The sequence below is a fragment of the Sorex araneus genome, chromosome 1 (genome assembly GCF_027595985.1).
Source record: "Sorex araneus isolate mSorAra2 chromosome 1, mSorAra2.pri, whole genome shotgun sequence".
NCBI lineage: Eukaryota > Metazoa > Chordata > Mammalia > Eulipotyphla > Soricidae > Sorex > Sorex araneus.
In genome coordinates this window covers 249,990,862-250,004,959 of record NC_073302.1, presented here as the reverse complement: position 1 = coordinate 250,004,959, position 14,098 = coordinate 249,990,862, and the positions used below count along the sequence as shown (strand labels likewise).

The window sequence follows — 14,098 nt, the reverse complement described above, 5'->3', positions numbered from 1 at the left end:
TGGGATAGATGGCTAGGAGTGGACCTGCTAAGAGTTAACCACTCGTGCTAGGGAAGGAAAGGTAACTGCGATCATTGCCCTGTGACCATAAAGCGACCTCATGGGAGACCCATCAGAGAATCACTCTCTCTTGCAGCTGACAATTTGTTCCCCTTTCCTGTCAGCAGGCTCATTCTCTTAGACACCAAGTTCAGGTCCTGCAGTCTAGACCACTTGAACTTGAATGGCTTACAATTTTACCACATTTTAATTCACATATCAAAAGAAATGTGCCAGGGACTTAAAAAAAATCCTCAGAATCACCAAGAAAGCCTTTTACCATTGCTATTAAAGGGCAGCCAAGAGGAGTCTTATTACTGCTTTGCACAGTACAAAATATTCCTTGGTTCCACAGAAACAGAGGAGACTTCTGTGGAGACAAGCACCATGGGGATTCCACTGACATCAGATGTTGGCACAGGAAAGTGCTCGGAATTCCCAACAGTGCTTCATAATTACTGGACTAACTGTGGGAGGTGACAAAGCTGTCTGGGCCATAGTGCAGTAGGACTGAAGAACATACAGTATACCCAAATGAGATTTATCAGTAAATGTTTGATTTGTATACTTATTTTATCTACCATGGTCATGTAAAATTTTGGGGGGCTGAAAAGAGGTCGTGACTGGAAGCCCTGCATTGTGACCACTTATAACCAGTGATATCTTGGTCAAACTTGGGCCAACCCTCTTTGGAACTCAGTTTCCCCATGTGCAAATATATACCTTTAACATTTTCTTAGATCCAAAATGGTATCAGAGGGTCAGAAAAATAATAGAGGGAGTAGAGGACTTGCCTTGCATCCAGCCAATCAGTTTAATCCCTGGCACCCCATATGGTCCCCTGGGTACTATTAGGACTAACCCCTGAGCTTAGACCTAAGACAAAGCCCTGAGCATCAATGGGGTCCGTATGGCCCCAAACCAACACAGACAACAAAAAAGATAACAAAAGTTGAGATTTTAAAAATGAACTATGTTTTCTTTAAATATTTCTTTACTTTTAAATATCCTGAAATTAGCTTTATGGTCTTCTTACAATATGATGACATTCAGGTGCCACTTATTGTTATCTGTTCCTGCCTTTTGTTAGTCACTGAGTTATTTCATTCTAATTTTTATTTTTAAAGACTTTTGGTTTGGTATATACCCAGCTGTCCTCAGAACTTACTCCTGTTTCTATGCACAGGAGTGACTCCTGTGTGCTCAGGGGACCAAATGTGGTGCTGGGGTTCAAGGCAGGATTGGCCCCAAGCAAGGCAAGTGCTGTTTACCCACTCTTTTATTTATCTGGCCTTATTTGTATTTTTAATTAAGAATTTTAAAATTTATTTTGCATACGAATGTCCATTGCTCCAGCACCATTTGCTATAAAGATTATACTTTCTTTATTAATTTGCTTTGGCCCCTTAGTTGAAAAACAATTGGTGGGGTTATTTCTGTTTGTTTTTTGCTTTTTGGATCACACCTGGCACAGGGGTTACTCCTGGCTCTGCACTCAAGAATTACTCCTGGAAGTTCTTGGGTGACAATATGGGATGCTGGGAATTGAACCTGGGTCAGCCACGGGCAAGGCAAAGGCCTTACCCGCTGTGCTATTGCTCCAGCCCCAAGGAGGGTTTATTTCTGAACACTCTATTTAGCTCCACTTTTCATGGTTTTTTTTTGTGTGTGTGTGGGTGTGTGGAAAGGTGTTGGGTCCTGGCTATGTTATTCGTGCTCTGTGCTCATGGATCATGGATCATGCCTGGTGGTGCTCAGGGGACCCTATATGGTGCCAGGTATTAATCAGTGCAAACCAAGTGCCTCAATTCCTGTACTATCTTTCTGATCCTTCCCTCACCAATTTTTAACCACTTCACTCTGCCTTCTATTTACCTTCATAATTCTAAATAACTTTCAAGTTATTTAGATATACGTAAAAAGATATACGTTGAATTACTAATGCCAAAGATTATATCTATTGCACCTCTTTCACCTTGTGATTTGTTTGGGGAGGCAGGGTACCATGGATCATACCCAGGACTTTACACAGGCAACACAAGTGCTCTATTGCTCAGTCACCTTCCTACCCTCACCTTTTCACTTTGAATTCATATTTTTCATTACCATTTCCCTAATACAGTGCTATCACAAACTTTGGCTAATTATTTCTTATTATTATACATGCATGTCTTACATGCAGTAATACATTATTATGTATTATATTGCTATATATTTTTGGACTTTCATTATGTATTTCTATATTTTACTTAGAACACATATTACTATAGCATTACAGATGCTATTATATACTATATTATAAAATTTCACTTCTTAATGTACTTAGTAAGTACTCTTTACTAGTTCTTAGTTTTTCTTTTTTTTCCTTTCTTTTTTTCTTTTTTTTTTTTAATTGAATCACCATGTGGAAAGTTACAAAGCTTTCAGGCTTAAGTCTCAGTTACACAATGCTCGAACACCCACCCCTTCACCAGTGCACATATTCCACCACCAAGAACCACAGTAAACCTTACCCTAACCCCCCCAATTTCTTAGCTTTTCTTTACAGATCACTGTAACTGTTCCTCAAATTCTTTAGCAGAGATGTGAACCTCTTTTAGTACTGATAATGCTGATTACATTATCAGCTTCTTTATTTCCTTTATGCATCCATTCTTTTTAGAACTCCATATTCCCTCTTCACTTGAAAATTTTTTTTCCAGCCCACTGTACTCCACAAGATCATTTCACTAGTGCTCTGGGTCTTCATCTTTGCCTCTTCCATGGTGTAAACATACTATGTAGCAGGGAAAATACTATGTCTCAAGGGGAAAAATGTTTTATGAGAGTTGCATGTTTGATATTTTCAGTCTAATCTCATAATCAATAGCTTGGTTGGCTATAAAATTCTAAGCTGAAAATATTTCTCACTACAGCCTCTAACAATGCTGTTATGATGCCCTCTGTTCTTGGAAGACATGTTTGTTAGTGAAATTTTCTTAAATTACTTTTTGGGGTCATTTCCTGAACTTTCATTTTCTCTATCTTATATATTATTTATTTGTTGACTTGTTGGGTCACACCTGGCAAAGCTCAGCAGTTACTCCTGGCTGTACACTCAGAAGTACTCGTGGCATTGCACAGGGGATCCTATGGGATACTGGGGACAGAACCCAGGTCAGCCGCCTACAAGGCAAATGCCCTACCTGCTGTATGATTTCTCTGGCCCCTCTATCTGAAATTCTTTAGACAGATAATACTTAATATTTTTTGTTTTCACTTAAAAATACTTTTGGGACAGTTCCTTAATATCTAACCTTTTTGAACTTATTTCTACTATTACTTTTTAATTTCCAACAGCTCTTTTTTGTTCTTATGGTAAAATAGCATCCTGTTCTTGCTTCATGATTATATCTTCTTACTTTTTGAGATTACTAATGATCACTTTGTGAACATTTTGTTTAACTGCTTTATCTCCAATTGTTCATGTGTTCTATAGAAGATTTATATGTTAATTTTTGTGAAGAAAGCTTTAAAAATCAACTAAATGTCAATTCTTTTGCATAAAGGCAGAACGTGTTAACAAGTGTATATTCTATATTCTTATAGGGCTACTTAGGAGGAACTTTCAAATGTCAGCATCAGAAAGACACTTCTTATGTCTTATAACTGTTCAGTGACAATTTTCCTAATATTCTCCTCAGGGATATACATGTTGATGTAGCTGCCTAGGATTTCAGTAAGGAAATCAGACATTATCTTCTTGTTAATATATGATCTCACTCCTACATGACAAAGCTCTGCAAATCTTCTATTTAGTCTTAAGGAAGGATTGAGAAAGAGGGAGTTGCCAGTTCCATAAAGTGAAAAAAATCTGGGTGTCTGACCAATCTTTTACATGGATTTTCCATTAATGTTCCATTTTCCAATGTTCTAAACCTCTCACTCTAGAGATCATGTTCATGGTCATTTACCTGGTGTTTCCCAGTTTGGGTGCTTCAGGGTCTTTGTCCTAATAAAGTGGCTTGAGCATCTTGCTGGCCTCCCTTCTGAGTACTGGGTTTGAGCCATCTCTTTTCCAGTCTGGAAGTACTGCTGACACCTGTAGTAATCAGGCTTCCTTATGCCCTTCGGTGGCTTCCACTTTTTGACACTTACTTTCCTTTACTGTGATTTTGGTAAGAGATAAAAGCAATTTCCTGTACTAGACTTGTCCGGAGTTTCCTTCCCTTCTTCAAAAACTGGATTCAGACAATTTCATCTTGACATTCCTGCCAAAGTTAGGATGAATCCTCTGTGTTCAACTTGGAACCTCTAGGGCAGGAGTGATAGTGTAGCAGGTAGGGTACTTGCCGTGCATGCAGCCAACCCGGGTTTGATCCAAGATATGTCAAATGGTCCCCTGGCCACTTCCCAGGACTGATCCCTGAGCACAGAACTAGGAGTAAGTCCTAAGCACCATCAGACTGTGGCTCTAAAACAAAACAAAACAGGGTGGGGGGGAAACCCTTCTTGGAAGTCATATATTTAGTCGAATTTATTTTGGAGCTTTTTTTCAACTACATCACACTTAAACTTAATGTGTGTGTGTGTGTGTGTGTGTGTGTGTGTTTTGTGTTCACATTAAAACAAAGGAAAAGAAATCAGCTGGAGAAAGATCAAGAAGCAATGGCTGAGGGGAGGGAGGGAGATTGTGGGGAGAGTAACTCAATTGTTTCTAGCTCAACTTGATTGCAAGTTCAAGTGTTTGAGCCCTTGTCTTACTTATTTCCTTATCCTAGCAAACCTGAGTAGAACAAAGTTAATTAATGAATGAACAGGTAGAACGATCTGAAGAGCAGTGTTATGAAACAGCATCACTGGTGCGTGACCTTCTAGGGAAACAAAACAAAGAGACACTTTCACAACTTTGTGAGCAAAGACAAAAGAACAGACTGTACAGAAAAACTAAGAAAGCTCTAAAATGACTTGCACATCATTGTTCTCAGATCTAAGGCTAGAGACAATGTATATTTTGCTCTGTGTTTTTTGGTCATGTTCTAATTTGTCTTTGGATTATGGCTAACCACAATAATCATCTGCTGACAAGTCCTATCAATGATCTGCTTTTCTTCAACTGACAGGTTTTGGTCAGACCATGGTTTTAGGTCCTTCTTTGGGCCTAACTAAACAGGATTATAAATAAACCTCACATTTAAAGACTTAGATGATGAATCTTATAATTCACTTGGTCATAGTTTAATATTAAGTGTTTAGCTAACATAGCATCCTTTTAATTTGACTTGTTCTCATCTAAGCCTAAAAAAACTATTTATTCCCGAGTTAACTAACTTCTAGACTTCCATTTTAATTTGCTTATTGAGCACTTACTATGTGTCAGGCATGAACGCATTTTGTTTTTTTCAACAACATTGTGCTGTACAATTATTTTATAATTAGAGAATGAAGGTTGGAGAGAAAAAAGCATTTGCTGAAATTACAAAGTGGAACATTAATCAGAACTCATGTTTAATTACTCAAATTTATGCTCTGAAACAACAGGTTGTATTCATAAATAAAATCATTATTTTATCTATGAGGATATTTTCAAGGTCTTTCTATAGCCATTGCTATATGTTGATTACATAGAAGAAAAAACAATAATATCAGAATCTTGAATATTCTAGAGTTTTTTTGACACACATTGTATATGACATCTTATTCTATAGTCATTGCTATCATTGTTATGTGTTGACTATATATAAATATAAACATAATGAGCTCAGAATCATAAATATTCTAGTTATTTTGACATATATATTGCACTTGACATCTCAATTTACAACAAATACTGTAGAATTAATTTGTTTTTCTCATGTTTATATAAATACTGCTAAAATTACTACTCTAATTGCTGATTGCATTACTAAACCATATACATTGAGAATAAAGTAACTTATCAAACAATGATGTTTTCCCTCCTGAGAGGGAAATATGAAAACCAACTGCCTAAGGTAAGACTTTTCAAAAATTCTGGCTATTGTGAATAGTGCTGCAAAGAATACATAAGTGCAGATTGTATTTCTGCTGTGTATTTTAGGGCCCCCAGGGTATATTCCTAGTAGTGGTGTTGCTGGGTCAAATAGGAGCTCAATTTCCAGTTTTTTGAGGAATGTCCATATTGTTTCTCAAAAAGGCTGGAGCAGTTGGCATTCCCATCAACAATGAAGGAGAGTTCCTTTCTCCCCACATTCATATCAGCACTGGCTGTTCTTGTTCTTTCAGATGTGTAGCAGTCTCTATGGTGTGAGGTGATATCTCATTGTTGTTTTGATTTGCATCTTCCTGGTGATTAGTGATGGAGAACATTTTTCATGTGCCTTTTGGCCATTTGAAGTTCTTCTTTGAGGATGTTTCTCTTCATTTCTTTTCCCCAATTTTTTTTATGGGGTTGAATGTTTTATTCTTATAAAGTTTTACCAGTGCCTTGTATATCCTTGATATTAACCCCTTATCAGATGTGTATTGGATGAATGTTTTCCCCATTCTATGGGCTGTCTTTGTATCTTTGTCACTGTTTCTTTTGAGGTGCAGACAGTTCTTAGTTTAATGTAGTCCCTTTTGTCTATCTTTGCTTCCACTTGCTTGTTCAGTGGTGTTTCATCCTTGAAGATACCTTTAGTTAGCTTCAGTGTCATGGAGGGTTTTGCCTACATTTTCACCCACGTATCTTATGGATTCAAGTCTGATATTGAGGTCTTTAATTTATTTTGATCTGACTTTTGTACATGGCATTAGACAGAGACCTGAGTTCATTTTTTAACATGTAGCTGCCCAGTTTTCCTATCTCCACTTGTCAAAGAGGTTTTCCTTGCTTCACTTCATATTTCTTGCTCCCTTGTCAGAGATTAAATGATCATATGTTTGAACATGTGTGTCAGGATATTGAACTCCATTCCATTGGTCTGTGGATCTGTCTTTATTCCAATGCCACGCTGTTTTAATTACTACCACTTTGTAGTACAGTTTGAAGTACATCTTTTTCTCAAGGAATGCTTTAGCTATTCATTGGGAATTATTATCCCATATGAATTTCAGGGGTATTTGATCTATTTCTTTTAAAAATATAATGGGTATCTTATAGGCACTGCATTGAATTTATATAATGCTTTGGGGAGTACTGCCATTTTGACAGTGTTAATTCTCCCAATCCATGAGCAGGGATTGTGTCTCCATTTCCCCACGTCCTCTTTTATTTCTTGAAGCTGTGTTTTGTAGTTTGTAGTTTGTATAAGTCCTTTATCTCCTTAGTTAAGCTGATTACAAGGTACTTGATATTTTTAGGCTCAATTATGAGTGGGATTATTTTTAAATATCACATCTTCCCTTTCATTATTTGCATACAGAAAAGCTATGAACATTTGGTATTGATTTTGTAACCTGCCACTCTACTATCAAATCGATTGTTTCTAGGAGATTTTTTTGGTAGAGGCTAGGTAGATACCCTTAATACCTTTTTCTTCCCTAAATACTATGGCAAATACTTCCAGTACTATATTGATTAGAAGCGGCATTTCTATTTTAATGTTCTCCTTGTAATTGTATAATGCCCGTGATTTTCCTAACAAATTGAGTTATCATTCTTGTTAAATATGTATCAAAAGTTCATGAAAATTCATGGCCTCCCTAAAGATCACAAGCTTGAGGGATGACCGATTTCATTTTAGTTGAACTTAGCAATCGCTAGTGAAGTTGTGTTCCAGTGGAAATAAATTCTGGAAGAAATATAAAAACCAACCAGTAATTTCATTCTGAAGTAGTGTCTAGAGGGAAGAAAGCCTCTATCCATTAGCACAGTGTCTTCTATTTAAGTACAAACTTCTCTACAATTCTTTACTCAAGCCAAATTTTGGGTCCACAATCATTGCCAGTCTGTAATTACAACTGTAGGCTTCAACAATTCTCAGAGAGAGCACCATTCTATCTCATTCTTTGAGTACTCCTTTCCTTTTTCTTTGGCTGTTTTCTTTTCTCGTGTACATTTTCATGGCCTCATTCTTGATATGTATTATACTTAGAGAACTACAATAACTCTCCTTGGAAAGTTGATTAAAGGTTTAATGAAGTCAGTGGCATGTTGGAGGCATATTGTATGAGATTGTAAGAGACATTGCTAAATATTCATGAATTTTAGAAGAGAGTTGTTCTTTGGAAGCTTAAAACCAGCCATAAAAGGTTCTGATTTATACTGTTATTCAGAGTTATTGACAAAAGCAAAGAATAAAGAATAACATAAACTATGCTCTTTATAAAGAATAATTGCAAATCTCAGAGGATCTAGAGACAATGTACCTTGTATATTGAAAATTCAAATATTTTGGCTTTCCCCTAAATGGAGAATATGTCTTAACATCTTATCAAGATCATAAAAAAAATCTTTACTGTTAGACAAGTGAGTCAGGCTTAGAGATCTAAACACGGTAAACTACATTTACTCAGATTCTATGAATATTTTCTTTAAGGAGAGAGGATTAGTAATGCCTAATATAAACTAGTTGTCTTTTATATGTACTTCTTTGGATAGGCTTATATTTTCTAATATTTATTGCATCTACTGTGCACCAGTCACATTCTGATTTGTAGGAATGAATAATTTTGAGTCTGATCCTGTGTTTTAGGAAAGTCTATCTATTGAAAAGCATATGTTAAGGAAACGCTGTGAAAAGGTCTCAAAGATATTCTATGAGTACTATATAGAGGCTTTACCTTCTGGTCAGTTTCTTGTAATTAGAAAAGAACAAGTGACGGGTAAAACAAACCTTTTAGCCTTTTGCCCCACTGTCTCCAAGAGATTTTTAGAAGATGATTTGATTTCTCCAAAAAAAAAAAAATATTGTACAGATTTGCTAGTCCTCTGGAGGAATCCAAATGTAACTTAAAATAACAAGCTTCATAGAGAATATTATCAAGTATAATAATAAGGATTTTAAAATAATCTACGCTTCAAAAAATCTAAAAACAATAAATGTGTATTTGTAATAATGGATCTTAGAATTAGAGTTCTAATGATACTTGTGCTTGTTGTAGTTGCTATATATATTATAATTTATTATATCGAAATTATATTTTATTATGCAAAATGATACATTATCCTGTCATAATTTGGTACACTGCAATGTATGATAATGTATAATACATATTACTATCATACTATAGTTATATACTATAAAACACATGTTCTTATCAAAGTACATAAAATGAATGAAAACATTTTATATGCAGAGCTCAATGCTCATGAAATAAAATTATAATAAATTCATTTAAAAATCCAAAACAAATGGGGCTGGAGTGATAGCACAGCGGGTAGGGCGTTTGCCTTGCACGCGGCCGACCCGGGTTCGATTCTCAGCATCCCATATGGTCCCCTGAGCAACGCCAGGGGTGATTCCTGAGTTCAAAGCCAGGAGTAACCCCGTGCATCGCCGAGTGTGACCCAAAAAAGAAAAAAAAATCCAAAACAAATGACCTCAAAGCTAATAAAGAAGGCTGAGAACAAGAAAGATAAAGCCTATAACACAATTAAAACAGATATAAATAGTGCTTTTAGTTCTGTGCAAAAGAATCAGGGAAAAGATGGGGTTCAATAAGTGGGATATACTGAGCAAGTTGTTTGTCCAGTCTTCACTGGAGTGATACTCCTTAAAAGAACATCTATGACCTTCAGAATCACCCAAGAGATGTAAGACTTTCCTAGTCAGCAGGCGTGGCTGCCTCATACTACAGATGAGTAAAGCGTTCTTGTATTCATGAGCTGAAAAGTAAGTCCATTTGGCCACTAGATGGAGATCAGGTCACTCTGGCAGTGACTGGAGGAGCAGCTGGCAGTAATTCTATGGTGGACCAAGTCTCTTTCCAAGTTTACAAATTAGGAGCAGACTTATATGGAGTAAAGGACCCATGAATAAGAATGACTTAAGGGATCAAATAGGAAGAAAGTGCAAATGACACATTTTTGCTTTTTATACCATTGCTACTGGAATGATTCATACTAAGAATTGGTTGTGCGATTGTGCCAAGTACTTGTAAATAATAACATAAGCTGATCTAAATAAGAAAAATTAAACACATTGCTTCATTATTTGCCAAACATCAAGAAGGAAGAGAGATAAGACAAAAGAGTTAGTATAAAGCTAGACTAGTAGACTAGTTGGACAACTGTTTCTCGTTTTGAGTGTGTGTGAGACTATGTGAGTATATATATAGGTGGTGTGAAATGTGTATGTGTGTGTATATATATATATACACATATATATGTACACATTGAATATATATGGAGAAAGTGTTAGATAACTAACACCTATTCAAATTTTCCAAATTATAACTATGACTCAATTCTGAATTATGTAACTTCATTGCCCAGTAAGTCTCAATTCTGTTATAGCTCAACTTTGAACTGGAAATGAGCTTATATATTTTTCTGAAAATATGCAGTAATTACATGGTCCTTCCATGATTCTTCCCAGGGTAAGATAATCACTGCACAATATAGCTGAATATTTTTATCATTCTTAAGATGTTTGTGTAATTCTGTTTATTTCTAACTATATATTCATTCAATCTTACTTATTTACATGAAAACAAATAAAGAAATTGTGATAGCTTTAAAGATTTCTATTGTTTCTAGATAGCTTCAATAGTATAATGTGCTGAAACATAAAGGCAAATGATCATATTAAGTGCCTATTTTATACTAACGGTTATTCGAGGAGATGGGCATGCAAAATGCACAATAGTTAGGGAAGTGATGGGCAAGAGAAGAGAAGAGCTATATGGCTAAAACATAAATGGGAGTTAAACATTGCAGAAGTCAACCCTGATCATTAACATCATGAATCAAAAGTGTTTAGAAGCCAATCTGTTGTGAAAGATAAAACTGATGTAGGTGACCAACTGACCATTGGAAAGATGACCTTTGAGCTCTACAACACTTAAGGAATATAAACAAAATATAATAAATTAAAAAACAATAGCATTTACTATTAGGCATTAATCACTATAATGAAGAAAGGAGTTTCATTTCACAGGGAAAAAGAATTAATATTCAGAATAACAGATGAAACAGGACTATAATTAATTTTCTAATTATTGTTACGAATAGTGACTGACATTCAGCCTGTTGCTATAACAGACCCACTGTACATAATGATATGTGTACTTTAGAACAATATATTTGTTTTAGAGTCATTAAATTAATATATGCATACCCCTTCAATAGGCTCTAGGATTGCTTGTTTGCATCAATTTTTGATTTTTCAAAAATGTTTCCATAAACTTACAAGAATCTAAGGGAAATATATATTAATCTGCGTTGCAGGTAATCTGCACCATTTACTAAAATACATATATATGTATATATGCATAATTCTCTTAAAGGGAAAGATCACAATAATCACACAAAACAGTAATTATTAATTGTCAGTGGAATAGGCTGTGGAAATTTCTGATTAATTGGCTCTCTGCAGAGAAACACAGCTGGAAAGAACTACCTTTCTTTTGTTTGCAGGATAAAATAGAATGCATACAGAAAAATTTTCTTTTAAAAATTATAATAGATTATAAAAAACTAATTTATGATATGCTTTTGTATTTATGGGTACACAGCCTTCCTCACTGCTCATATTAGTTCCAGACAGCAACTAGATGTTGTGGTAACTATGAGTCATTTCTGCAGTAAGGAGCTTTTTTTTCACTGTGGGACTTGTTCTTTTGGTGACCATATTTCTTTCCAGAGCAGGTTTGGTTCTACTTACTAAAACTGTTAAAGTTTTGTCATATGGAAATAAGGTTACTCGATCTATAAATTTCCTATGTTCTAACTGAAATGGTTTTCATTTCTTAACAACATGCCACATTTTGAATCCCTAGTATCGTGCTTCCTTGGTAGAATGTAGAGATGCTGAAAACGAAGGAGAACAAGAGAGAACAGATGCAAAGATGGGCTTGGAAACTGTTAAGCTTAAAGTTAAAAAAATGGAAGTTGATGATGCTATTTGTATGTTGTAAAATATTTGTATGTTGTAAAATGAGTCGATATACTTAAAGACCGACAGGAAAAAGGGGTACTTTTTGTTTGTTTTTGGCCCACACCTAGCATTGCTCAGGGGTTACTCTTGGCTCTGTACTCAGAAATCTTTCCTGGCAGTGCTTTGGGAGTCGTATGGGATGCTGGGGATCAAACTCAGGTTGGCCACATGCATACAGCTAGCCCCCAAGAGTACATTTTTAACTTTTCACTATCAAGATGGAAAACTTGAGTTTCTCTATTATGAGTCCAAACATTGTTTATTATTTAAACTACTATGAGTTATTGTTTGGAAGTTTTCCAACTGCGTGACATTTAGAACTGAATTAATATCCGATAGGATCCCTTCAAGAGGTATGATCAGTTCAAGGGGTACCTGTATATTTCTGTCTTCTTGTCCAATCATGTTTCTCCATTCCATCAGTGATCGATGAAGATGTTCAAGTCCAGTTTCCCAAAGTCTGATCCGACCTCCCATATCAACAGTCACAACACCACCTGTGCCCCATTCAGCCAGCAGTGCATCTGTGTCTGAAATGGTGGAGAGCCACGTGGTGTAGGGTGAGAGAGAGTCCGAACTGCAAAAGAAACCACAATGTTCAATTGAATAGTAGTCAGGCCCTTTGGGCTGCTAGGTTGCTGTAAAAAATTCTAGTATCAGTGGGCCAGAGTGATAGCACAACAGGTAGGGTGTTTGCCTTGCACAAGGCTGACCTGGGTTCAATCCCCAGCATCCCATATGGTCCCCTGAGCACCTCCAGGAGTAATTCCTGAGTGCAGAGCCAATAGTAACCCCTGAACATAGCTCTGTGTGAACCAAAACAGCACACACACATACACATACACACAACATTCTAATATCAAATACATTAAATGGTAAGATACTAATTGTCTCATTTGTAAGGGAAGAAAACTACACAGCTATTTCCTGGTTAATTGCATTTTCCAATATTTTTGAACCTGGATAATATCAGCCTTCACTTTGGAAAAGAAAAGAATTCTAAATCAACTCTTAACTCACACATCTGCAGTGCTAGGCTCACTCCTTAGGGGTTTAAAGTCAGGGCTAAAGCTGATGTTTTGCATATGTTTTAAATGCTTCTCTAAAATATAGTTAGTCTTTTCTAAGTGGGAATACAATATGTATGTATAATAAGAAATTTATATGTATCTTATGAATTTCATTCATACATGCATTTCTATATTCAGCTTGCAACTTTTGCCTTTAAAAGTGAACTGTATACTTCACCTATATTAAGGTATAATATACGGTTATTATTTATAACCTTAAAACAAAGGTTATAAACTCTGATTTTCAGTGTTGGTTCATTCTCTATATCTGTGTTGGTTCTCTATATCTGATACTCTCTGTATGAAATAAATGCTTTAAAGTGCTTTAAAGTGATGGTCCAATCAAATAATACAAGCATAATAAGCTATCAACATATTAGTAAATACAATATGCTAAGGAATATACAACATCTACTTTTAATTTTTTTTTAAATACTGGTTTGCTTTAGTAGATGCTAAACACAGAATGTCTATATAAGTTATTCTGAAACTCATAAATCTTAAAAATTGTTTATATAAAGAAGGCACTAATAGTAGGATATAACCAAGCACTTCAGAACTACTTTACAGTACTCCAAGGACTCAAATATGGTAACATTTAACATAATCCAAGATTTATTTCATATCTTCTCTCAAAAAAATTACTTTAGGGGTAAAAATTAGGTGTAAATGGTGAAGTAAAGGGCTATTCAAGAATTTATTCACATGAAGCTATGATGTTTGGAATTCTTCTAAAAGCACTAAAGATGCTTATCTACTGGTTTCATATTTAACTCCCTACCATAAATATTTACAAGGGTAAGTTGTTTAAGTATAAAAAAAATCACATGTTTACTATGAACTACACAACATATTTGTATGCTCTGCTTCATAATTTAAAAAATGCATGTCCCTTTTACAAATGGTTATAAGGCCTCTATGGAATACATGGAATTAAAATGAACCTGA

General features: G+C 35.5%; 1 protein-coding gene across 1 annotated transcript in view; it reads right to left on the bottom strand.

Annotated features, from left to right (window-relative positions):
- The window catches only part of VWA8 (von Willebrand factor A domain containing 8), a 350,725-nt gene that overhangs the window by 94,918 nt on the left and 241,709 nt on the right, over positions 1-14,098 (bottom strand). Inside the window, exon 37 of the mRNA XM_055137059.1 lies at positions 12,456-12,657. Coding sequence (XP_054993034.1) covers positions 12,456-12,657 — 202 coding nt within the window. The remainder of the gene's footprint in view (positions 1-12,455; positions 12,658-14,098) is intronic.